The sequence below is a fragment of the Primulina tabacum genome, chromosome 13 (assembly GCF_025594145.1).
Source record: "Primulina tabacum isolate GXHZ01 chromosome 13, ASM2559414v2, whole genome shotgun sequence".
Classification (NCBI taxonomy): Eukaryota; Viridiplantae; Streptophyta; class Magnoliopsida; order Lamiales; family Gesneriaceae; genus Primulina; species Primulina tabacum.
Window position 1 is genome coordinate 3,402,871 of NC_134562.1, and position 25,047 is coordinate 3,427,917.

Here is a 25,047-nt window from a genome sequence, read left to right on the forward strand (position 1 = left end):
AGGCTAAGAGCAGTGTACTCTACACCATGTCCGATGGTATTGTGAGATACAGAGGTAGAATGTGGGTGTGTAAAGGCCTGTATTTCGTATTCATCATTTTGCGGAATTATTAAAATTTTTCTAAATAAATAAATAACTTGCCCAATTTATAAAATAAACATGTAAAAAATTTTAACTTTAAAATAACAGCGGAAGTCAACATTGTATTTCAAACAACAATTTAAAAATAATCCAACATGTTAAAATCGAGTTTGAATGATAAAAGGTGCATAAATTAAATCAAGAGGTCCTCGGGTTTATTACTGATGTCCCAAGATCGCTCACTGGTCTCCGCCCGCGGTCTCGACCTCATCAATACCTACAACAATAAAGTCTAGTAAGTCTAAAGACTCAACATGTATATATCGTGAATAACAAGTAAATATATCATAAAATCGCATGCGACGTAAAAATTAAAGTATCGTAAAGAGTATGGTGAAAATCGTATCATGAATAATTATATCTACGTGCATATCTGAAAATCATACGTAAAAGCTTTGCTCAATAGAGCTCTGTCATATCATATCATAATTTTCTGGTAGAGATAATGTTTCTAAGCAAGTGGCCCATAACATAACGTGAGTGCCTGATCAGACTAAACCACAGTATACTGGGCGGTAGAGATCAATCACAGCCCTTGGACTGGATGTCCGTACCCACACATAATCATAAACCGGTCGTAAGTCACCATGTGGAGAGGTCCTCGGTTGCGCCTACCGACTTCCAAACCCATAACTTAAGGTGGCCACAAGACATATCGCATATATCTCAAAAATAAACATTTTATATTTTTATGCACGTAATATAATTATAACCTTATTATTACCGGATGAGTTGAATCGTTCCCAGACTTGCTGCAACTTAATTCTAATATGTGACACATGCAATAAATCTTAACTTGACAAAAAAAACTTAACAATCGCACTAAAAACGAGACGATTAGAACTAATAACTTGATTTTTAATCATGGCTTCGTACAAACCCGAACCAACATTAAACCGACGTTTAACCATGATTAAAATACCCCAAACATACTGAAAAATAAGCATAATAATGGTAAAACACGAAAATGGGTGAAGGGAATCCAAAAACATAAAACACTCTTTCGAGAGTCATTTTGGCACCTTTCACCGTAAATTCTCGTACGACCTCTAAACTCAACCAAATCACGAACGGCCAAAAACATGACTTTCCTAACTCATTGAGGTACTGTCTAGTCCAAGTCCATGGGCTAAAATCCAACCAAGAACTCAACCCACCTCCAAAACCGAAGCTCAAGTTGCTGTCAAAAACCAGAAATAGCAGCAGCAACTATTGTACTTGTTTTGATCAATTTATGAAACTAATGGCCATTGGGGCTTGAACCACCAACCAGAGACTCTTACCAACATCCTAAGGCATGGCTTGGACCATGGCTAAGGGCTAAAAGCAAACCACAAACCAAGCCATTTTCTGATGCAATCACAGCTCCCACCCGAGAGCACCCATTGTTGTTAGTGTGATGTATTGACTTGTTTTACTGTCTTGGGTCGTTCCAATGGTCATTTGATCAACCATGGCTCGATCTAGACATGATGGAGTGTTGTATGAACCATGTCTATGGGCTAGGAGCCAACCATAATCCAAAACACACCCCAAAATCGAAAACACACTAACACAGGAAATGGAAAATTCGAATTATGCACTTGTGTTTACTGTCAAATTTCATGTTTTGCTTCATGAATGATGAACATATGGAGGTTTAACAATATCTATAGGACTTGATTGAAGAGAAAAGAAACAACATATACATGCTTGGAATTTTTTTTGAAAAAAAACAAATCAAAACAACAATACGACGCGACGGAACTGAGTTGGATTTCTTTTCTTTGTTACAGCTGCTGTTCTCGATCATAAACTGCTATCCTTTCTGATGTTTTTCGAGCATATGGGTATAGATGATGTTAGGGACGAAGGTGTATGATATAGGAGGTGTTAAGGGGTAATAATATGCATTTAGTTAGGAGTTACAAGTCAAGGAGTGGAATGGTTTCTTCTTCTCTTGTTGCCGTTGCCTTTCACGATTTTTGCTCAGCTGTTCCCTTCTGATTTTTCGAGCATATTAGTGTAGGATATGTAAGTAATGAAGATGAATGTTATAAGTGGGGATTAATGGGTCTTGAAGTGCATTTAGTTGAAGGTTACAAGTGAGAATTTGAATGGAATTTTGAGATGCATTTTCATTCCCTTAGCTGCCGATTTCCTTGTCCTCATTCTTGCTGCCTTCTCAACGGTTTTTAGTTTAATAGGTTGAGTAGAAATGAGGTGTTTTATTGCATTTAAATTTGCAACCCATTAGAGAATTTAAAATGAGAAATGAATACTCCATGAATTGTAATTAGAAATGGTTTGAATGGAGAGTTATCAACCTTTGAATTATTTTAAATGTTGGACCCAAACTTATTATTATTACTAATTTTCATGGTATTTTATTGTTTAAATCTTGTATTTTAATTGCTTAAAGTTTAGCACTCTCATTATATATTTTAGTGAATTTACACATTAAATTTAGGATAGATTATTGCATGGCATTCATGACCTCAAATTTAAATATTCAAATTCTATGATTAATTTCTTGAATAAATTATACTAATTCATCCCCATATGTTTACATATTTTTATTTAAGCTTTAATTAAATATTAACCTAAAGAACTTTATTTAATAACTTAGCTTTAATTAATTTAAATGAATCCTAAAATATTCTATTTCTTTAAATTAAATTATTCTTTGCCTTAAATTAAACTTAGGAATATTTTTTTATTATTATTCTTATCTCTAATCTCCAAACTCCGGTCCGACCTCGCGTATTTATCTTAAAAATATAAAACTAAACATCTACTTTTAAAACAATTAAAACACCTAATATATTCATAAAAATTCATTTTTAATTTAAATAGTAGCAATTATGCATGACTTATACGTAATCTGATTTTCGGGTTCTACAACTCTCCCTCTTAAAAGAATTTCGTCCCCGAAATTAAAACTCAGCGAATAACTCGGGATAACGACTCCTCATCTCCGGCTCAGATTCCCACGTAGCTTCCTACTCCGAATGATTGAACCACTTGACTTTCACTAGCTTGACCATTTTGTTCCGAAGCCTTTTCTCTTGGCTGTCTAGGATTTGCACTGGTCTTTCCTCATAAGACAAGTTCGGAGTAAGCTGCAACAGTTCAAAGTTCAAGATATGCGATGGATTCGCCATATACTTCCTCAACATGGAGACGTGAAACACGTTGTGTACAACCGCCAAATTCGGCGGAAGAGCAACACGATAAGCTAACGTCCCAACTCTGTCGAGGATCTCAAATGGTCCAATGAATCTCGGACTGAGCTTTCCTTTCTTCCCGAACCGCATGACACCTTTCATCGGTGCAATCTTCATGAAAACATGGTCACCAACAGCAAACTCTAAATCTCTCCTTCTCTGATCCGCATAACTCTTCTGTCTACTATGAGCAGTCCTCATCCTATCACGGATCTTGACTACTACATCAGCAGCCTGCTGCACAATCTCCGGACCCAATTCTGCTCTCTCCCCTACTTCATCCCAATGAATAGGCGATCTACACTTTCGACCGTACAGTGCTTCATATGGTGCCATACCTATAGACGACTGGAAACTGTTGTTATAGGTAAACTCCACCAACGGTAGCTTTGATTCCCAACTCCCGGAAAAATCAAGAACACATGCACGAAGAAGATCCTCCAAAATCTGGATAACTCTCTCGGACTGACCATCTGTCAGTGGGTGAAAAGCTGTGCTAAACAACAACTTCGTACCCATAGCTGAATGTAGACTCTTCCAAAATGATGAAGTGAATCTAGGATCTCGGTCAGACACTATAGAAACGGGAATACCATGGAGTCTAACGATCTCCCGGATATATAACTCTGTATACTGGATCATGGAGAAAGTCGTCTTAATAGGCAAGAAATGAGCTGATTTCGTAAGACGATCAACAATCACCCATATAGTATTCGACCCTCTGACTGACTTTGGCAGACCGACAACGAAGTCCATGGTAACATTCTCCCACTTCCACTCGGGAATAGGAAGAGGCTTGAGCATATTTGCTGGTCTCTGATGTTCCGCTTTCACTAGCTGACACGTCAGACACTCGGATACAAATCGTCTGATATCCCTCTTCATTCATGGCCACCAATATAATAACTGCAGGTCTTTGAAAATCTTCGTACTCCCTGGATGAATAGAGTACGACGACATATGGACCTCAGATAAGATATCCTCTCGAATAGAATCGCTACTCGGAACCCACATTCTATCTCGATATCTGACAATATCGTCTCTAACTGTGTACAAGATACTGCCCTTGGCTTCATCTCTCTGTCTCCACTTAGCCAATTGCTCGTCTGCTAACTACCCACTGCGAATACGATCTAGGAGAGAAGACTGGATCGTCAAAGTAAATAGATGAGGAACTCTACCTCGAGGACATGTCTCTAGATCAAACCTCTGCATCTCAAACGGAAGAGGTCTCGAAACCACCAAATGAGCCATCCCTGTGACTTTCCTGCTCAACGCATCCGCAACTACATTAGCTTTGCCAGGATGAGAGCTAATGTCACAGTTATAATCCTTCACTAGCTCCAACCAACGTCTCTGCCGCATATTCAACTCCTTCTGTGTAAAGAAGTATTTGAGACTTTTGTGGTCGGTGAAGATCTGACACTTCTCTCCGTACAAATAATGCCTCCAAATCTTCAATGCAAATAATACGGCTGCTAACTCTAGATCATGGGTAGGATAATTCTTCTCATGAATCTTCAACTGACGAGAAGCATATGCTATCACCTTCCCATGCTGCATCAATACTGCGCCTAACCCGAGTTTCGAAGCATCGGTATACAGAACAAAATCTCCGGGTCCTGAAGGCATGGCCAACACTCGCGCTGAAATAAGAGCTTGCTTCAAGGTATCGAAGCTTTTCTTACATTCCTCGCTCCACACATACTTAAGATTCTTCTTCGTCAATGATGTGAGTGGAACTGCAATGGAGGAGAATCCCCGAATAAACTTCCGATAATATCCTGCTAGCCCCAGGAAACTAAGGATCTCTGATGCATTTTGCGGCACAACCCAATCTCTGACTGCTGAAACTTTCGCCGGGTCTACCTCGATCCCAGTGCTAGAAACGACGTGGCCTAAGAACGCCACTTTCTCTAACCAGAACTCGCATTTGCTGAACTTCGCGAATAGCTTATGCTTTTGTAAGGTCTGCAATACTATGGTCAGATGTCTGTTGTGATCCTCTTGATTCTTTGAGTAGATGAGGATATCATCTATGAATACTATCACGAACTGATCAAGGTATGGCTGAAATACGCGATTCATGAGATCCATGAAAATCGCTGGCGCATTTGTCAAACCGAACGGCATCACAAAGAACTCAAAGTGGCCATAACAAGTCCTAAAAGCAGTCTTGAGAACATCGGCGTCTTTCACTCTCAGCTGATGATAACCATAACGCAGATCAATCTTGGAGAATATTGAAGCTCCCTGCAACTGGTCAAATAAATCTTCAATCCTCGGGAGTCGGTATTTGTTCTTCACTGTAACTCTGTTCAGCTCCCGGTAATCAATGCAGAGCCTCATCGAACCATCCTTTTTCTTCACAAAAAAGACCGGTGTGCCGCATGGCGAAAAGCTCGGGCGAATGAACTCCTTGTCAAGAAGTTCCTGAATTTGTTTCTTGAGTTCTGCCATCTCTGTCGGTGCTAATCGGTATGGTGCTTTCGATATCGGTGTTGTACCTGGCATAAGCTCAATAGAAAATTCCACCTCTCTGACAGATGGTAAACCAGAGACGTCATCAGGAAAAACGTCTAGAAAGTCCCGGACAATAGGAACATCGGATGCTGACTGTTTGGGCATCTCGGGAACAGATACAAGAGTAGCTAAAAATGCTCGGCACCCTCGATGCATGAGTTTCCTAGACTGGATGCAAGATATCATACGCGGTAAATTAAAATACATGTCTGGCTCGAATAAGAATTGTTCCATCCCAGGCGGTCGGACTAGAACAGATCTCCGCTGGAAGTCAATCAAAACTCTGTTCCTCAATAGCCAGTCCATCCCTAGAATGATATCAAATTCTGGCATCGGCAGAACGATAAGATCTGCATACACAAGATTACCATGAAGTTCAAGGTCTATATCTCGGATCACATTAGTAGCTGTCATCTCCTCTCCAGAAGGCAATGCTACGGAATACGCTATGTCTAGCCCAATTGATTTGATCTTGATAGAATTTGCAAAAGTTTCTGAAATGAACGAATGAGTAGCCCCTGAATCTATCAATGCTTTCGTAGCTGAACCGGCTATAAAGATTCTCCCTGTCATGAGCATCGTCTCCGGGTTAGTTGCCACAGCATGGAGAGCAAAAACTCTGCTTTGGGTGGGCAGATTCTTCTGAGGGCAATTCTTCAATATGTGGTCAGTACTACCACATTTGTAACACTTTCCCGAACCATACATACAAGTCCCAGCATGACGACGTGAGCACTTGGCACATACTGGATACTCCACTGTCCTCGGGACTGCCTGTCACTGCTGCTGCTGCGGCGGCCCTCTGTTCTTCGGCGGGCCGTGGAAAGTTCTCTTATTCTGATGCTGCTGCTGAGGAGGGCGGTGTGGTGCCTGAAATGGTCGTTTACCCTGATGATGCAAACGTGGTTGATCAAGCACCAAAAGAAAGCATGGGAGTCGTTGGAGTTGCCCGAAGGACCTATAACGAGGGGACGTAGCAAGAAGTTTAAAGAAGCAATTCAAGGACTCATGATGAACTTCCAAGGAGGATCTACAAATTGGGTGACTAAATTAGAGGAGGTTGGGAATCATGGGAATAATATTGGAGGTCTTTGGAATGTTATTCAAGTGCAATTACCGAAGGTCCAGCGCACCCGCGCTAAAACAGGGACCGCATCCGCGGTCCATGATAATCGAATTTAAAAAAAATTCCCGAAGCTGCACCGCACCCGCGGTCGAATCATCAGCGCACCCGCGGTCTTCACTTCCGTGTCAAATTTGCTAGTTATCTTAATTAATCCTTTTTACACTACTTTTTCATGTTTTATTGATTATTTATGCATTGTATCAGACCATGAACGAAATAATTTCAGACTTTAAACATATTATTGGAGATTTCTCTCAATATTCAAGGCATTTTGCTTTGATCTTCAACACAAATCAAACTTATCAAAGATTGTATCTTTGTGGCGTTTGTCGATTTTTTTTCGCACGGATTGTCAAAACAAGTTCTTTGAAGGTTCGTTTGAAATTCGATTGTTATTATCGTTGATATTTGTTGCTAAGTTATAATCGCTTAGAGGTGAATATCACAAATCGTTACTTGTTTCAAAAGATCGGGACAACATAATCGATTCTTGTTCATTATTGAATTGAGGGTGCGATTTCAATATTCGTGCTTGCTTTTCATTCGTACGAGGTTTCGTATCATTTGGTATCAGAGCTTTGGCTCATTGAATTCAAGTAAGTATCTTGATCTTAATTTTCAGATCTGTCTAAAATTTTGTTCTGTTATCAGATCTGTGGTATCCTTTCGTTTCTTTTGTCAAATCTTTCTATATATAAAAATATATATATATATATAAGAAAAGAAAAATATAAATTTCATTCTGTTATCAGATCTGTGTTATTCCTTCGTTTCTGTTTTCAGATCTGTGTAATCCTTTGTTCTGTTTTCAAATCTGTGTTATTTTAGTGTTCTTGGCTTTGTGCAATCCAAGTGAGACAGTTGCAAGTGTCACGAGTTGAATCTTGATAGTTTGGTATACAAATATAAAGATTGATCACATCTTTGAGAGAACTATCACATTCGAGTGAAAATATTTGAGTGCGAGTATTATTTCTTTGGAGTGATTGTGAGAATTTGGGTGAGCAACATCTTTTATTTCTACTAAAATTTTCTTGCAGGTACAAAATCTGAAAGTAAAATGGAGAGGGAAGTAGGAGAAAGTTCGAACCAGGTGTTATCTAAGGTTCAAATGGAGGCGTTATTTGGGCATTTTAGTAGAATGATGAGGGCCGAGTTGGATCTTCTATATGAGAGGTTGGATAGGCTTGAAGTTAGCACTAGTGAAAATAAATCTAAACCTAAAGGTTTGGGTACAGTCGAAGAAGAAGATGATGATTATGAATTAGGAGTAGAAGAGGAGAGTCAAAACGAGAACTGGGGTAGGAGCGGAAGAGGTAGAGGATTTGGTAGGGGAAGAAGAGAAGCCTTACGGGGTAGGTACGATGATGGGAATAAGGAAGATAATAACATAGGTAGCTTTAAGATGAAAATTCCGTCGTTCCATGGTAAGTCGGATCCAGAGGCTTATTTAGAATGGGAAAAGCGAGTTGAATTTGTATTTGATTGTCACCATTATTCTGAACTCAAAAAGGTTAGGTTGGCCGTGGTTGAGTTTGTTGATTATGCACTTATTTGGTGGGATCAATTAGTAACCACTAAGAGAAGATGCAATGAGAGGCCTATAGAAACTTGGGCTGAGATGAAGAGCGTAATGAGGAAGAGGTTTATACCAAATCACTACTATAGAGAAATGTTTAAGAAGTTACAAACTTTGAGACAGGGTGTGAAGAGTGTTGAGGACTACTATAAAGAGTTGAAAGTAGTCATGATTAGAACAAATATAGATGAGGATAGTGAGGCTACTATGGCTCGTTTTCTGTGTGGTTTGAACAGGGAAATTCAAGACCAAGTGGAGTTTAGACATTACTTGGATCTAGATGAAATGGTGCAGATGGCGATAAAAGTGGAGCAACAACTCAAGAGGAGAGGAGTTGGCCGTACCACACAACATGGGAATACATCAACATTTTGGCGTTCCAACGTTGTTAAACGTGAAGAAAACAAGGTAGTGGTCAAACCCAAAGTTGACATTAAACAGGAGGCGCCTAAGCAGGGAGTGCAAGGTAAACCTGAAACTCCTATTAATCGTTCTAGAGATATTAAATGTTTTAGGTGTCAAGGAGTTGGTCATATTGCTAGCCAATGTCCCAATAAAAGGGTGATGGTGTTGAATAATTATGGGGAGTATGAATCTCATAGTGAGGGAGATGATGGAGAGGATGAAGATGAGATGCCTACATTAGAGGATCCTGATGAGGGATATGAGGCAGTTGTGGGTGAAGCATTAGTGACTAGGCGTATAATGAGTACCCAAGTCAAGGAAGAAGAAACTAACCAAAGGGAAAACTTATTCCATACCAGGTGTTTTGTCAATGTCAAGGTTTGCAATCTTATTATAGATGGAAGAAGTTGTACCAATGTTGCTAGTTTTGAGATGGTTGAAAAATTGAGCTTGCCTACTTTGAAACATCCTCAACCATATAGGCTACAGTGGTTGAATGACTGTGCTGAAGTGAAAGTGAACAAACAAGTCTTGGTTGCGTTTTTGATTGGGAAGTATATTGATGAGGTGTTATGTGATGTGGTGCCAATGCATGCTTGTCATATTTTGTTAGGGAGACCAAGGCAATATGATAGGCAAGTGACACATGATGGGTTTAAAAATAGATATTCTTTTGTACTCAAGAAAGAACCCATTGTTTTACTTCCTTTGTCCCCAAAACAAATCATGGAAGACCAACGACAAAAGAAAAAAAGAGATGAGGCCGAAAGAAAGAGTGAAAAGAAAAGTGAGGTGGCCTTAAACAAACAAGAAAAAGATATGGTCAAAAAAATAAGTGATAAAAAAATGATGAGATGACCATAGAGATAAAAAAAGAGGGAAAAGAAAATGAGAGGAAAGAGGTCAAAAAGAAAACATATATGGCCCAAAAGAGTGATATGAAACAATTGTTGCACACACATGATACACTTGTGTTGATTCTTTACAAAGAGATTCTCTTTAACACAAGTGATATAGCCGGAAATCTTCCGAGCATTGTTGTTTCCCTTTTGCAGGAGTTTGATGATATATTTCCGGAGGAGCTACCTCAAGGTATACCACCATTGAGGGGGATTGAGCACCAAATTGATTTTGTGCCCGGAAGTGCATTGCCAAATCGTCCAGCTTATAGAAGCAATCCGGATGAGACTAAGGAGCTTCAGCGACAGGTAAGTGAATTGTTAGATAGGGATTTTGTGCGTGAGTCCATGTCTCCTTGTGCTGTACCTATTTTATTAGTTCCTAAGAAAGATGGATCATGGCGAATGTGTGTAGATTGTAGGGCAATCAATAATATAACCATCAAGTATAGGCATCCCATACCTAGACTAGATGATATGTTAGATGAGTTGCATGGTGCATGTATTTTTAGTAAGATTGATTTAAAAAGTGGTTATCACCAAATTAGAATGAGGGAAGGTGATGAGTGGAAAACGGCATTTAAAACCAAATATGGGTTATATGAGTGGATGGTCATGCCTTTTGGCTTAACTAATGCTCCTAGTACCTTTATGAGGTTGATGAATCATGTTTTGCGTGCTTACATAGGGAAATTTGTTGTGGTTTATTTTGATGATATTCTTGTGTATAGCAAAATTTAGAAGAGCATGTTGAGCATTTGAGATTTGTACTGATCACACTTAGGGATGAACATTTATATGCTAATCTTAAGAAATGTGATTTTTGTACAAGAAAAATTGTCTTTCTTGGTTTTGTGGTAAGTTCACAGGGGATACAAGTGGATGAGGACAAGATAAGTGCTATTCGAGATTGGCCAACGCTTGCTAATGTTAGTCAAGTTCAAAGCTTTCATGGTCTACGAAGCTTCTATAGGAGGTTTGTAAAAGATTTTAGCACACTGGCGGCACCGATGACGGCGGTGATTAAGAAAAACGTTCCATTTCATTGGGGCGAGGAACAAGAGAAGTCTTTTAATATTATTAAATAAAAATTAATTAATGCGCCTTTACTTGTTTTACCTGATTTTTCTAATACTTTTGAAATTGAATGTGATGCCTCAGGTGTAGGTATTGAAGGAGTTTTGATGCAAGGAGGACGACCAGTGGCGTACTTTAGTGAGAAACTCAATGGAGCAGCGCTGAACTATCCAACGTATGACAAGGAGTTGTACGCGCTTGTGAGGACTTTGGAGATGTGGCAACACTACTTGAGGCCTAAGGAATTTGTGATCCATACGGATCATGAGTCTCTAAAGTACCTTAGGGGACAACAGAAACTGAACAAGCGGCATGCTAAGTGGGTGGCATTCATAGGAACATTTCCCTACATAATCAAGTACAAACAAGGTAAGGATAATGTAGTGGCCGACGCGCTATCACGGAGGTACGTACTAATATCTACCTTGGATTCAAAAATCTTGGGATTTGAACATGTGAAAGAATTGTATGCGATGGATGAGGATTTTAAGGAAGTATTTGAAACATGTATGCATGGTCCACATGATAAATTTTATTTGCATAATGGGTATTTATTTAGAGAAGATAGATTGTGCATTCCTAAGTCATCAATTCGTGAATTACTTGTGAGGGAGGCACATGGTGGTGGTTTGATGGGGCACTTTGGTGTGGCTAAAACTTTGAGTTGTTTGCATGAGCATTTTTATTGGCCACATATGAAACGTGATGTTGAACGTGTTTGTGAAAAATGCATTATTTGTAGACAAGCTAAGTCTAGAACACAACCACATGGATTGTATACGCCACTTCCTGTTCCTAGTGAACCTTGGATTGATATTTCTATGGATTTTGTTTTAGGTTTGCCAAAGACTAAGAAGGGGAGGGATTCAATATTTGTTGTTGTTGATAGATTTTCTAAGATGGCACATTTTATTGCTTGTCATAAAACCGATGATGCATCAAATATTGCGGATTTGTTCTTCAAGGAAGTCGTTAGGTTACATGGTATGCCTAGGACTATTGTATCTGACCGTGATGTTAAATTTTTGATTTACTTTTGGAAAACTTTGTGGACTAAACTTGGCACAAAATTGTTGTTTTCTACTACATGTCATCCTCAAACGGATGGACAAACTGAAGTTGTTAATAGAACTCTAGGAACACTTTTGCGTGATATACTCAAAAACTTGAAAAATTGGGAAGAATGTTTGTCATTTGTTGAGTTTGCTTATAACTGTAGCGTGCATTCTACTACAAATTATTCACCATTTGAGATTTTTTATGGTTTTAATCCTTTAACTCCTTTGGATTTGATGTCTTTGCCTGTGAGTGAAAGGTTGAACATGGATGACAAGAAGAAAGCTGAATTCGTTAGAAGTTTGCATGAGAAGGTCAAGAATAACATCGAGAAGAAGAATTTACAATATACGAAGCAAGCCAATAAGGGGAGGAAAAAGATGGTTTTTGAAAAGGGAGATTGGGTGTGGTTGCATTTAAGAAAGGAAAGATTTCCAAAAAAGCGACGTTCGAAACTCTTACCTAGGGGTGATGGACCATTTCAAGTGCTTGAAAAGATCAACGACAATGCCTACAAATTAGACCTACCAGGTGAGTACAATGTCAGTTCTACTTTTAATGTTAATGATCTTTCGTTGTTTGATGTAGAAGATGATCAAGATTTGAGGACAAATCCTTTTCAAGAAGGGGAGAATGATGCAAACGTGGTTGATCAAGCACCAAAAAAAGCATGGGAGTCGTTGGAGTTGCCCGAAGGACCTATAACGAGGGGACGTAGCAAAAAGTTTAAAGAATCACTTCAAGGACTCATGATGAACTACCAAGGAGGATCTACAAATTGGGTGATTAAATTAGAGGAGGTTGGGAATCATGGGAACAATATTGGAGGTCTTTGGAATGTTATTCAAGTGCAATTGCCGAAGGTCCAGCGCACCCGCGCTAAAACAAGGACCGCACCCGCGGTCCATGATAATCGAATTTAAAAAAAAATTCCCGAAGCTGCACCGCACCCGCGGTCGAATCATCAGCGCATCCGCGGTCTTCACTTCCGTGTCAAATTTGCTAGTTATCTTAATTAAGTCTTTTTACACTACTTTTTCATGCTTTATTGATTATATATGCATTGTATCAGACCATGAACGAAATAATTTCAGACTTTAAACATATTATTGGAGATTTCTCTCAATATTCAAGGCATTTTGCTTTGATCTTCAACACAAATCAAACTTATCAAAGATTGTATATTTGTGGCGTTTGTCGATTGTTTTTCGCACGGATTGTCAAAACAAGTTCTTTGAAGGTTCGTTTGAAATTCGATTGTTATTATCGTTGATATTTGTTGCTAAGTTATAATCGTTTATAGGTGAATATCACAAATCGTTACTTGTTTCAAAAGATCGGGACAACATAATCGATTCTTGTTCATTATTGAATTGAGGGTGCGATTTCAATATTCGTGCTTGCTTTTCATTCGTACGAGGTTTCGTATCACCTGACGATCACTCTCAATATCATGCTGGTCTTGCTCTGCCGCTAGAGCTCTGGAAACAGCAACATCATAGGTAGTAGGGCCAGCCACCCTAACATCACGGCGTAAGATCGGCCGCAGACCATTCAGAAAATGCTTCAATTTGGCTCCAGCATCATTAGCAATTAGGGGTATAAAATGACATTCCTTCTCGAACTTACGGATGAACTCCGTAACAGTCAAGTCTCCCTGCCTCAGGATCATGAACTCCGTGGTCAACCTCGAACGCACCTCTTCAGTAAAATATTTAGAGTAGAATACCTCGGTGAAGCGCGCCCAGCTCAAAGTAGTCAAATCCAAAGCCACTGATGCTCCTTCCCACCATAGGCGAGCGTCTCCTCCGAACAGATAGGTCGCCTATCGAACCCTATCTCCATCTCCAAGCCCCATAAACTCAAAAATAACCTCAAGGGACTTAATCCAGCCCTCGGCAGCCATAGGATCGGACGTCCCTAAGAACTCCTTTGGTAGCATCTTCATGAACCGCTCATAGATAGCCTCCGGTCCCGTCTGTCTGGCTCCCACTGCATTGTTCCCCGCAAACGTTGCGAAGAACTGAGTCATCCCAGCTAGCATCTGTGCATTCATGTCTGGTGGAGGGGGTGGTGGTAAATCTCTCTCCTCGTTCTCCCCTTGTCTCTGATCCTCACCGTCCTCATGACAGCGCTCATCATCACCTCTCGGGCGTCCAACACGGCGTCTAGGAGGCATATTGTTCCATAATTATAACCCATACGTAACCAACATGCATAATTTCACTATTTCTTTAAATTTAAATAAATAATGCATAATCGTAATCTTGACATAAAATCTTTCATGCAATCATGATGTAAGAATTATTTCAGGCTTTAAAATAAATGCGTAATCGTAAAACTTACAGACCGAAGACGTGACTTCATGAGCTTCTCGAGAGCAGTAGTAGTACAACCCTTTACAAGATCATAGGCTCTGATACCAACTGTAAAGACCCGTATTTCGTATTCATCATTTTGCGGAATTATTAAAATTTTTCTAAATAAATAAATAACTTGCCCAATTTATAAAATAAACATGTAAATAATTTTAACTTTAAAATAACAGCGGAAGTCAACATTGTATTTCAAACAACAATTTAAAAATAATCCAACATGTTAAAATCGAGTTTGAATGATAAAAGGTGCATAAATTAAATCATGAGGTCCTCGGGTTTACTACTGCTGTCCCAAGATCGCTCACTGGTCTCCGCCCGCGGTCTTGACCTCATCAATACCTACAACAATCAAGTCTAGTGAGTCTAAAGACTCAACATGTATATATCGTGAATAACAAGTAAATATATCATAAAATCGCATGCGACGTAAAAATTAAAGTATCGTAAAGCTTATGATGAAAATCGTATCATGAATAATTATATCTACGTGCATATCTGAAAATCATACGTAAAAGTTTTGCTCAATAGAGCTCTGTCGTATCATATCATAATTTTGTGGTAGAGATAATGTTTCTAAGCAAGTGGCCCATAATATAACGTGAGTGCCTGATTAGACTAAACCACAGTATACTGGGCGGTAGAGATCAATCACAGCCCTTGGACTGGATGTCCGTACCCATACATAATCACAAACCGGTCGTAAGTCACCGGGTGGAGAGGTCCTCGGTTGCGCCTACCGACTTCCAAACCCATAACTTAAGGTGGCCACAAGACATATCGCATATATCTCAAAAATAAACATTTTATATTTTTATGCACGTAATATAATTATAGCCTTATTATTACCGGATGAGTTGGATCGTTCCCAGGCTTGCTGCGACTTAATTCTAATATGTGACACATGCAATAAATTGGACTCAAAACTCTTTTAATCCCTTTTAAAACAAAGTTAGGGCCCATTAGCATAATTTTTATCTATTTAATAATACCTAAACACTCCCTAAACCTAAACCTATTCCCCCACCAGCTGACACCCCCTCCACTCAGCAATATTCTCTCGGTTTCAGCACCTCCATAGAAGCGAGATTTGGCCAAGCTCTTCTCTTGCAAGAAAAATTCACCCGGCAATTTCCCGATGCTCGTTCTTCGATCTTCTTGCGTATAATTCATCAATGCACACATGTATCCTCTTTTATGTATCATTCACGCCATAATTATGAGAAATGTGTGTTAATGCATGTAAATGTTTCGATCCATATGGTGTATTGTATTTTTCACTGTTGTGTGCGATGTATATGTACTTGTTATTTCTAGTACAGGCGCGTTGAGTCTTTAGACTCACTAGGCATGTGTGATGCAGGTGAGCATGATATTGAGGGGACTGGAGGTGTCGAACTCTGAGTAGGCAAACCTGGTGGGGCGACACGACCCGAGACCGCATGTTTTCCGCATATTTATGATTTTATGATGTTGAGAGGATATGAGTATTTATATTAGCTGATTTATTTCACTGTTGGATGTTAAGATTTTACTCGATTATGTTCCGTTAAATTTTTATTGGCAATTACTAATGATTATTTTTTTAAAGATATTTTAAATAGGACTGCATGAATGCAATTCAATCAAATTCTTATTTTCAAAATGTGAGCTTTATTAAAAAAAATATTTCCACACTTTTAAATTAGTAGACGTTACAAATACCATCAACCACAAGCTTTGATGATTCTTTCACTTCAATTACAGTACCTCCTCCTACACTCATTTCAAGCTTGTGAATTTTATTGAATGTACCATGAATATGATGTTGGCATTCAAGCTGTTAAATTATGCCTTGAACAGATATTTTTGTACACTTTCTTCAACCATATCTTTTTTAATGTTTGGTAGAACTTTCACTCCCCTCAGATTTGGGATAATACCCATTTTCGTCCTTTTCGTTAACCGCTTTTCTCATTTCAGTCCCTCGTGATTTTTGACTGCTTAAATAATCCTTCATGTTTTCAAAATATTCCCGAATTGGTCCCTACCATTATCCTGACGTTAAGATTAACGTTGATTCCTTTACCTTTTACTCCCAAACTCTACAAGAACCCTATCCCCAAATTAGACGTATGCAGGAAAGGGAAAGGCGAACTCGAAGAAAGGGAATGGCGAACTCGAAGAAACACCACCGATTTCTTTTTTGAAATTACAGTTTGGTATATTTGCTAATGTGGAAGTCGGTAATGGCTAAAAGAAGTATAATGTCTCTTGAATTCACCCCGAATTATGGTAATGTTTCTCTTATTTAATGTGCTGAATTTGAGGAAAAATGTTTTGAGATTTATCACATTTACTTATGTTACTCTTATGCATTTTAGGCTGGATGCGAGAACCCACTCTTGTTACAATTAAATTGTACTACAATGGTTCAAAGGACAGCAATCGCAAGAGGAAAACGTACAAAGATGGGAGTACTGAATACTTTGATTTTGTGGTTATGGATAAGATAGACTTGATTGAACTCTGGGATTATGCTGAGCAAGTAGGATGCGTGGAGAAAGATAAGTTCAGATTTTGGCACAAAATCGGTAAATCTTTGAACAATGGTAGATATTTGGAAAGTGATGCTGATGTGGTTCAAATTAGGAACCACGTCCCCAAAAACTTTGAAGTGGAAATTTATATTGAACATGATGAATTTGTTTCAATAAATGAGATAGATGCATCGAGGTGTGTGCAAAAATGAAGGATGTGAATGGGTTATTCATGTGTCACCAGTGAATAAGGACAGTTGCTGGCAGATAAAGACATTTAAACATGAGCACAAAAACTGCTATTGGAATGTTAAGAACAAAAACATCAAGTCAAGCTGGTTAGGTGAAACTTTTGTGAGTAAATTGAAATCAAATCCTAAGTTAGGTACCAGAGAGTTCCGAGAAGAGGTTAAATCTACTTTGAATGTATCCCTCACATATAAACAAGCTTATTTGGGTTGGAAAAAAGCATTAAAGCTAGTTGATGGCAGCATAGCGGAACAATTTAGCCAAATAAGAAATTACTGTGCTGAACTGAGAAGGTCCGATGAAGGTGCATCTGTGATTCTGAAACTGACTGATGGAGATGAAGCGCCAAGATTTCAGAGGCTGTATGTGTGCTTCTCGGCCTGTAAACAAGGTTTTAAGGAGTCTTGTAGACCTGTGGTTGGAGTGGATGGATGTTTTTTGAAAACCAATATTGGTGGGCAGTTGTTGACAGCAGTTGGCCTAGATCCAAATAACAACATTTTTCCTATTGCTTATGCATTGGTGGAAGGAGAGACAAAGGATAGTTGGATGTGGTTTCTGCAGTTGTTGAATAACGATATTGGCTTTGAGAATGAAGATGGTTGGACCTTCATGTCTGATAAGAAAAAAGTCTTGATTCCTGCCTTTGAGAATTTGTTTCCAAATGCCGAAAATAGATTTTGTGTTAGGCATCTATACACCAACATGAAACACGATGGTTTCATAGGTGTGGGGATTAAAAATGCTCTTTGGGCTGCGGCTAGGGCAACAAGAGTTGAAGAGTTCAAAAGGCGGATGGAAGACTTGAAGAAGATCAATCATGATGCCTATATCTGGTTGAGTAAAAAACCTGAACAACACTGGTCCAAGGCATACTTCAGCACGATTCCAAAATTATAATGAAATGGATATAGGTGATGTTCTGGAGTTACTTTTATGATATTGAAGTTTCGTATTTTAATTTTTATCTAAATAATATTGAGCATTTAATAGGTCACATTGAATCTGCACCACAAACATGCAATGAAGCCGAGTTTGTTGCGACTGGACAAGGCAACACAACGTCAGATGAAAGCGAAAGATTCATTTCCAATAAAACTGTTGAACGTGCTGAAGCAGCATTCAAAAAAAGGAAAAAATTACAGTTATAAACTACTTGTTGTGTATTTATGTTTATTTTAAGTGACAATAATTTATGTAAAAGTTTTTGGATTTAAATGTTTATTTTCAGGTAGTACGACAACGAGCAAGTGGAGTAACAATTACTGGCAGCTCTAACAGAATCTCATCAGTTAATATAAGTGCAAATAAACCTTTTACATTTATTTTCGTGAGTTGGATATGTTTGAGTTTATTTATCTTTTTTTCAGGTCGATAAAGTACTCAACAAACAAACACATGTTATTGTGAAAGGCGGAAGAAACTTCGTAACTGTGTCTAGTTTGAGAGCTTCATTGGATGATCAAAGAAAAAAACACCGACAGAATCAAATGGATCTCGTTCAATGAAAGATGCCGCAAAGGAAAAGGGTACTGGATCATCATCAAAATCTTGAAAGTACTGGATCATCATCAAAATCTAGGATGGTTTTGGAACAAGTGGTTGATGACATGTTATCTTGTTTTGTTGGATTCTACATTTTATGGAAGTAGTGGTTGTGGATACGTTATTTATTTTTTGTTGGATTTTAATGGTTGTGGAAGTAAATGTTGTAGTTTTGAAAATCTCTTCATTTTAATGGTGCTGGTATTTGAATTGGTAAATCTCTTAATGGTGCTGGTTGTGCTGATCCAGCATTTTAATGGTGCTGGTTGTGCTTGCATTTGAATTGACACTGCTATTCGTAATAGTGCTGGTACTCATACATCTAAAATTTGGACACAAATAATTAACAATCACACTTGCAAACACAAGATGAATATTATACATCTTACTCAAGTCATTGTTGAAGACAGATTGTTGCATTGTTAATTCAAATCCCATAATACATAAAAGAAGCTTCAGTGTTTACACAAGAGCAGGATAATCGAAAATGATACAAACACATGCATCACTAGCTGTGCCTCACTAGCTGCGCCACCAACAGAAGCAACAACAACTCTATTTATCTTCACCAAGGTGTAGAGACTGTAGTATTTCTTTGAGCTCTTTAGACAACTCTTCCATTTTCAATGCATTTTTTCGATTCTCACGTTCTGATTCCATTTGAGCCTCCACTAAGTGGGCTATTCTTTCATACTCTTTCGGTTTTCCGCTCGAACTTGCATCACATGTTGAACTTGAACATTTTGCCTCGTAAGAGTTAAAAGTAGCAGCTCCACCAGATTGTTTTTTCATGTACTCATCAAAAGATTTCATTGCCTCTTCTCTACTCCAATAGGATTTGTGAGAAGCTCCACTGTATTTATTCACTTGAAGTTGAGCCTCCTCCCAATTCTCGTAAACACCGGGTTTTCGTCCAACAAATACAACATATGTTTTCCTCTACATTAAATAAGAAATTTCAAATGCAAAAAAAAAAAAATCATAAAGTAAACATGAAAATCACGTAAGAAAATCACAGAGAAAGTTACACAATACAAACTAAATTTGTAATAAAATAATAATGCTACTACTCTGTTCAAAAATTTTGATAAACCACCTTCGAAATTAGAAAAATATCCTAACAAATATCCTAAAATATTTGATAAACCACCTTCGAGTTGGTCCTCATCATTATCCTAACAATTTACCAAAATATTGATAAACCACCTTCAAAATTTAAATTCGAAAATGTTGAGATACAGTATATACATACATATTCCATTTCAAAATTACATAAAAGTTCACAAAATACGAATGCTACGAACATAATAATCGAGAAGCTACAACAAAATCATGGAAAATAATTAAAAGCCTTTACCATGGCAGATGTTGTAATGGAATCAATGAATCTGGAATTGCTACATTTTCTTCGAGTTCGACATTCCCTTTCCTTCCATCGTTTGATTTGGGGATTAGGGTTCTTGTACAGGTGGGGGAGTAATTTTGAAAAGAAATACTCGACTGACTGCCTTCATAAACAAATGATCATGTGAGTGGTACGTGATATGAGTCAACGTTAATCTTAACGTCAGGATAACGGTAGGGATCAATTCGGGAATATTTTGAAAACATGAAGGATTATTTTAGCAGTCAAAAATCATGAAGGACTGAAATGGGAAAAACGGTTAACGAAAAGGAAGAAAATGGGTATTATCCCCCTCAGATTTCATTGTATTTTGTTTGCACAGTTTTATGAGAATAAAAAGATGAAAAAACTTGAAAATACGGACTAAAATTTGTAAAGTTGATGTTGTTTCATTTTTTGAGTTTGACGTGTTTGAGTTGTGTGTCTTTCATTTTTCTTCTAAATTCTGAACGATTTCTCCAGTCACGATCTTCACACGATGTCCTCGTACTCGCACGCTTCCATCTTTGCTTTTATTTGTTAATTTAAATTTTTTGGGCTTGATTTAAATCTTGCTGTCGACCCAACCCTTCGTCAAAGCAGTGGCTCAGGTTCTCCTCGTTCCACCCCATTACCTCCTCCCGTGGGCTCCTCTACCTCTGGTGTTCGCAACCCAAGTCGCAGGAACCCTGTGCCACCCTCGCGTAGAGTTCGCAGAAAGCCCTTGTGGTCTGCAACCCTTTGACTAGTCAGTACAAGATCCTTCCTCAGCTCGGATCCGCTTGGTCCCGCCATGGATCTGTGCTAGCCAGCTCGCTTAGTGTTGTCCTAGTCCTCACAGAGCTTGCGGTTCTGCATTATTCAGAGAATCGGAGTCTGAAGTGTAACAATTTCAGCTCCAGTGTGTTGAATAACTGGCTCAAGTTTTCCTCTAGTCTGCCGTCGAAGCAGCGAAGACCGGTTGGAAAAGCGCGAATGGGGGGATATTTTCGACATTTTGAGACGCCCCCGGATGGTGAATGCTGGGAATGAGAGGAAACTGTACGTGGTTGGGGGATTGAAGAGCTCCAACGTGCTGCAGATGCTCGGCCATCTTGATATCGAGGTTGGACTTGGAGGGCCTCGAGTGGGAGGAGGCGAGCCGAATGCAGGTGGAGATGTACCGGTGTTTCTTGAAGAGTAGTAAGTTTAGCGAAAAGGGTTTGGAGATTGACTCTGTGGAAACATAATGCGGATAGAAAGGCGGAGTGGAGGTGGGCGAAAGGCGTTCCCTTCGATGGAGACGGGCTTTGCCGAGGATTCGTGTTCGTTGCGAGGCTCGAAGCTGTGCCGTGATGGAGCGAGGGGTGCAAGTTATTTGTAATTAATGTTATTGTTTTTGTCTGAAAATCAATGCTGTGGATACTTTTCGCTTGATTGTCTTGACTGGTCGAAAAAATATGATTTTTGTTTTGGTCATCTTAGTTAAGTCTCCGATCATTGAGTCAGAATTTTCTTGATTTCACATGTTTGGGGAGTTAGATTAGATTTGTGATAAATTTCTTTACCTTAGCTATTCATATGTGATGGTACGATATCTTCATTTCCTTGAATAACTAATAAGTTATTCCTTCTCCAAGCTTCAAGCATTCACCTTTATATTAAAGTCCCAACAGTTTACTGGAACTATTTTCTTGAATTAAACAATGGTTTTGGACCCCATTTCTTTTACACATTGTTCAGGTACTTTCAGATCATTACAGCCTTACAGGATTGTGGTTATGGCTTCGACGATGCTAAATTCATGGAATTGCAGGGATAGTAAAGCATCACTACCAGGTGCATTGGGATGCCTTTTGTGTTGGCCCTCGTCCAACCAAAATGTGCGGCGGGTGCTGGTACTAAGAACCTGTGACAAAGGAAATACAGGCCTGTTAAGATGGGATTGAGTGATGAATGTGTTTGAGGCTGCTGTGATTGTTACAAAGTTAAATGTCGGTGTGTCGGTTTATATGAGTTTCAAGTTGGTACAGTTGTTGGAATGGACATTGTTGAGAAGGAACAATTGGCCACACTGTCATGTGCAGTAATATATGTAACACATATTAGAAATAGCATTTGGAGTTTGGACTGTTGAATGGTCATAAACATTTTTGTTAAATTGTGACTGCCAGCTAGCTTGGTAATGAGGTACATGAGTGATCCTACAAATGACAAATCCAAAATGATACATTTTAAATCATGCCACGTGGAGCTTCTCTGTTGTAATAAATCTTACACGCATTTGCTATCTTTATTATGTAATTAGTTGAGAGAAAAACGCAGTAGGAGACTATTGGGCACCAATTTTCTACCTAGCATCCTTCTCCACCATACATGATCTTAGAATCTTGTGCATAAATACGAGACACTGTTTATATTCTGATTTGAAATGGAAAAAGAAACTTTAAACTTGAGCCTCTTAACTTGGTGGAGGGAAAATACTCGGAACACCAATTTTTAACATTTGATTGATTGAATTAACATTTTTGTTCTATTTTACATAGGTTTCTGGTAAACACTCCATGATTAAGGCTGGAGGTGTTGTTGAAATGATTGACGAGGAGAAAGTGATGATGGAGTCTGATTTGTCTTCGCAGGGTAGGTGCAAATATTATTCTCACTTATTTTGCTCTGCAACGCAGGTGTGGAGAGGAGATACATTCATCTTGAATTTAAGTTCCATTATAATGCCTGTTGAACTTCAAATTAGTTGTATTAAAAACAATTTCAAAGTAGTAATATTACAAATCTGAGTCTTCGGATAGCAATTTGAGCATCACATTCGATTGTTGTGGATTTCTCTTTGATAGCATGTATATACAAGAAGAGGAGGAAAGAATATTCTCATTTTCTCTCCTAAAACATAGATGAACTAATGTTCATTCTTCTGTGTGTGGAATACTTCTACTACAAAAGGAAGATTTATTTACTTGCATCCCTTTTCAGTTCTGTGAATTCCTTAGTTATAATGGTGAGACTACTCGCACGAGTAGATATCTCTCAGCAATGGCAGCATAAGTTGCCGCACCTACAGGAAGCGCGTCTTCATCTATAGAAAAATGAGGCGAGTGGGCAGAGTGTACTGATCCTAGAGATTCTTTCTTGATTCCGATGAAGAAGAAGACTGCAGGAATCACTTCCGAGAAGAATGAGAAGTCCTCTGCCCCCATTATCTGCTCGACAAGTTGGAAATTTGTGGGTCCTACTAGATCGTCGACAACTTTCTTCAAGTGTGTGTACATTTTCTCGTCGTTTACCATAGGTGGGTAAATCGAATCTGAGTTCTTGAAGAAGTCAACTGTTGCCGAGCATCTGAAAACCAAAGCTTGAGCTACGATAATCTGTTTAAAATGTTCAAGGTATTTAATGATCGATCCTGTTTGCTTAGTCAAGGGATAACAGAGGTAGACATAACTAGTAATGAAATGTCTTACCTCTTCTATTCTTGTAAGAAGTTGGTCGAAGCTTTTATTAGAAAAAGCCCTCAAAGTGCCACCAAATTCAACCCGGTTTGGCATCGGATCAAGATCATCGCCTCCTTTGAAGAAAGTTACAGAGATCACCTAAGATGGGAAATAAAAATACTTGACAAATAATTTTAAATGACGTTTCTCGAAAATGGAAGCTGATTCGATGTAATGTGAAACTGTTTGAGTATGTGCCTACGTGTGAGTCCAACGGATTCATCTCTTGGGACACAATGCCCTGTAGGCTGATCACTGCTGCTGAGGCAGCTAAGACAGGGTTGACTGAGTCATGGAAGCTCCCGGAAGTGCACTTTTCGCTGGTAACAACTGCCTTGAAGAAGCAACAACCTGCCAGAAAAGGGCCAGGTCTTGCCCCAATGACAGAGGTCGGGAGCAGATGTGATACGTGCGCTGCAAATACGACCTCAACATCTTTAAGAGCATCCTCTTGAATCATTCTTTTTGCTCCATTCCCAGCTTCCTCTGCCGGCTGAAACAGCAACACTACAGTCCCCTGCAAGTTGAATCAATTTAGTTTTGATAATGAGAAGAACGAACCAAGAAATTTTACTTCTCCAGGTATGTGAATCTGCTTTTGCCTCATTTAAGCATTGGCATTATCAAGTTCCAGTAAAACATGTATATCTCTTAACGTTTCATTATAAATGCACCAATTATCAAGACCATACAATGACTCGGTACGCACCAATAGGTCGACTGGATCTATGTCTATCGGCAGCTAAAGTTCTTACCAGCACCAAAGATGTAAACGGGCCTGAGATTATGAACAATCCTTATATCTAGGGACCGGTTATTTACACTACACCAACTGGACAAGAACGCAGGCCAAAAGAGGCATTCCGATCTCCATATCAGTGGTCTATGTACCTTAACTTGAGTCTCAATTTCCGTAATCCACCCAAATTTTGGATATGACAGTGATGGAAGTTTCAGCAAGGAATCTTTCAAGAAAGCCAGCTGTTTTCTTTTCCACCTATTATCGAGCATGCAGCCAAATCAAACTTTTGGAAGGGCTTGTCGATACTTTTTTCATCTCATAGCAGATTAGGAACATTATTTTACCTACTTTCTCGTAATAGAAACTAGAATGACATCCCGAGCGAGACTCGAAAAAAAAAATCTTGTGTTAAGGTTTGCATCTGAAGTTGGTGGTCCTCCCGGCTGTTGGCTGTGTGCAAACCAACTATACACTACATCCCGAATATGATCGGGTAGTTCAAAATTTTAGCTCAAATTCTAGTTTGATTTCGACAATAAATACTCAAAAGATTCAGACATATATTTATCTAATACATAATTATATTTTATTCATAAAATATTTGATATCTCCCATTATTGGGTAAAATGATTTGAACTCGAGTTCGATTCACACCTATGTCACAATCTAACGCCCTGCCTGATATCACAAAAAATCCGCGGGTGCGTTGATTATATGGTATCATTATGTGAGCGTG

The 25,047-nt window shown here is 38.8% G+C and overlaps 2 protein-coding genes and 2 pseudogenes across 5 annotated transcripts; 3 read left to right on the forward strand and 1 right to left on the reverse strand.

The window, feature by feature from the left end:
- The first annotated feature begins 9,280 nt into the window (after nt 1-9,280).
- Nucleotides 9,281-16,601, forward strand: LOC142521785 (uncharacterized; annotated as a pseudogene).
- A 14-nt stretch (nt 16,602-16,615) lies between these two features.
- Nucleotides 16,616-18,055, forward strand: LOC142521786 (uncharacterized). Its single transcript, XM_075624972.1, has 3 exons — nt 16,616-16,661; nt 16,751-17,007; nt 17,093-18,055. Exons 1-3 carry the CDS (start codon nt 16,616-16,618, stop codon nt 18,053-18,055), a joined length of 1,266 nt encoding a protein of 421 aa, XP_075481087.1.
- A 2,528-nt stretch (nt 18,056-20,583) lies between these two features.
- Nucleotides 20,584-22,860, forward strand: LOC142521787 (SKP1-interacting partner 15-like; annotated as a pseudogene).
- Nucleotides 22,861-22,866: 6 nt separating this feature from the next.
- On the reverse strand, nt 22,867-24,692 carry LOC142523454 (IAA-amino acid hydrolase ILR1-like 6). Of its 4 annotated transcripts, none has more exons than XM_075627266.1 (4): nt 24,461-24,692; nt 23,772-24,086; nt 23,540-23,668; nt 22,867-23,446 (listed from the first exon to the last, which is right to left on the reverse strand). In XM_075627266.1, exons 1-4 carry the CDS (start codon nt 24,578-24,580, stop codon nt 23,069-23,071), a joined length of 942 nt encoding a protein of 313 aa, XP_075483381.1. In that variant the 5' UTR covers nt 24,581-24,692; the 3' UTR covers nt 22,867-23,068. The 4 variants fall into 4 exon arrangements, with proteins under 4 accessions (XP_075483381.1, XP_075483380.1, XP_075483382.1 ...); XM_075627268.1 differs by having other exon boundaries at nt 23,286-23,417; XM_075627265.1 differs by having other exon boundaries at nt 22,867-23,668.
- Nucleotides 24,693-25,047: the final 355 nt, after the last annotated feature.

Coding starts and splice junctions, on each gene's coding strand:
- LOC142521786 (XM_075624972.1), top strand. CDS start 16,616: ATGGCTAAAAGAAGTATAATGTCTCTTGAATTCACCCCGAATTATG. Junction 16,662..16,750: donor TGAATTCACCCCGAATTATG/GTAATGTTTCTC, acceptor TATGCATTTTAG/GCTGGATGCGAGAACCCACT. Junction 17,008..17,092: donor TGGAAAGTGATGCTGATGTG/GTTCAAATTAGG, acceptor TAAATGAGATAG/ATGCATCGAGGTGTGTGCAA.
- LOC142523454 (XM_075627265.1), bottom strand. CDS start 24,580: ATGCTCGATAATAGGTGGAAAAGAAAACAGCTGGCTTTCTTGAAAGAT. Junction 24,087..24,460: donor AAATTGAGACTCAAGTTAAG/GTACATAGACCA, acceptor TTCAACTTGCAG/GGGACTGTAGTGTTGCTGTT. Junction 23,669..23,771: donor TGAATCCGTTGGACTCACAC/GTAGGCACATAC, acceptor TTCCCATCTTAG/GTGATCTCTGTAACTTTCTT.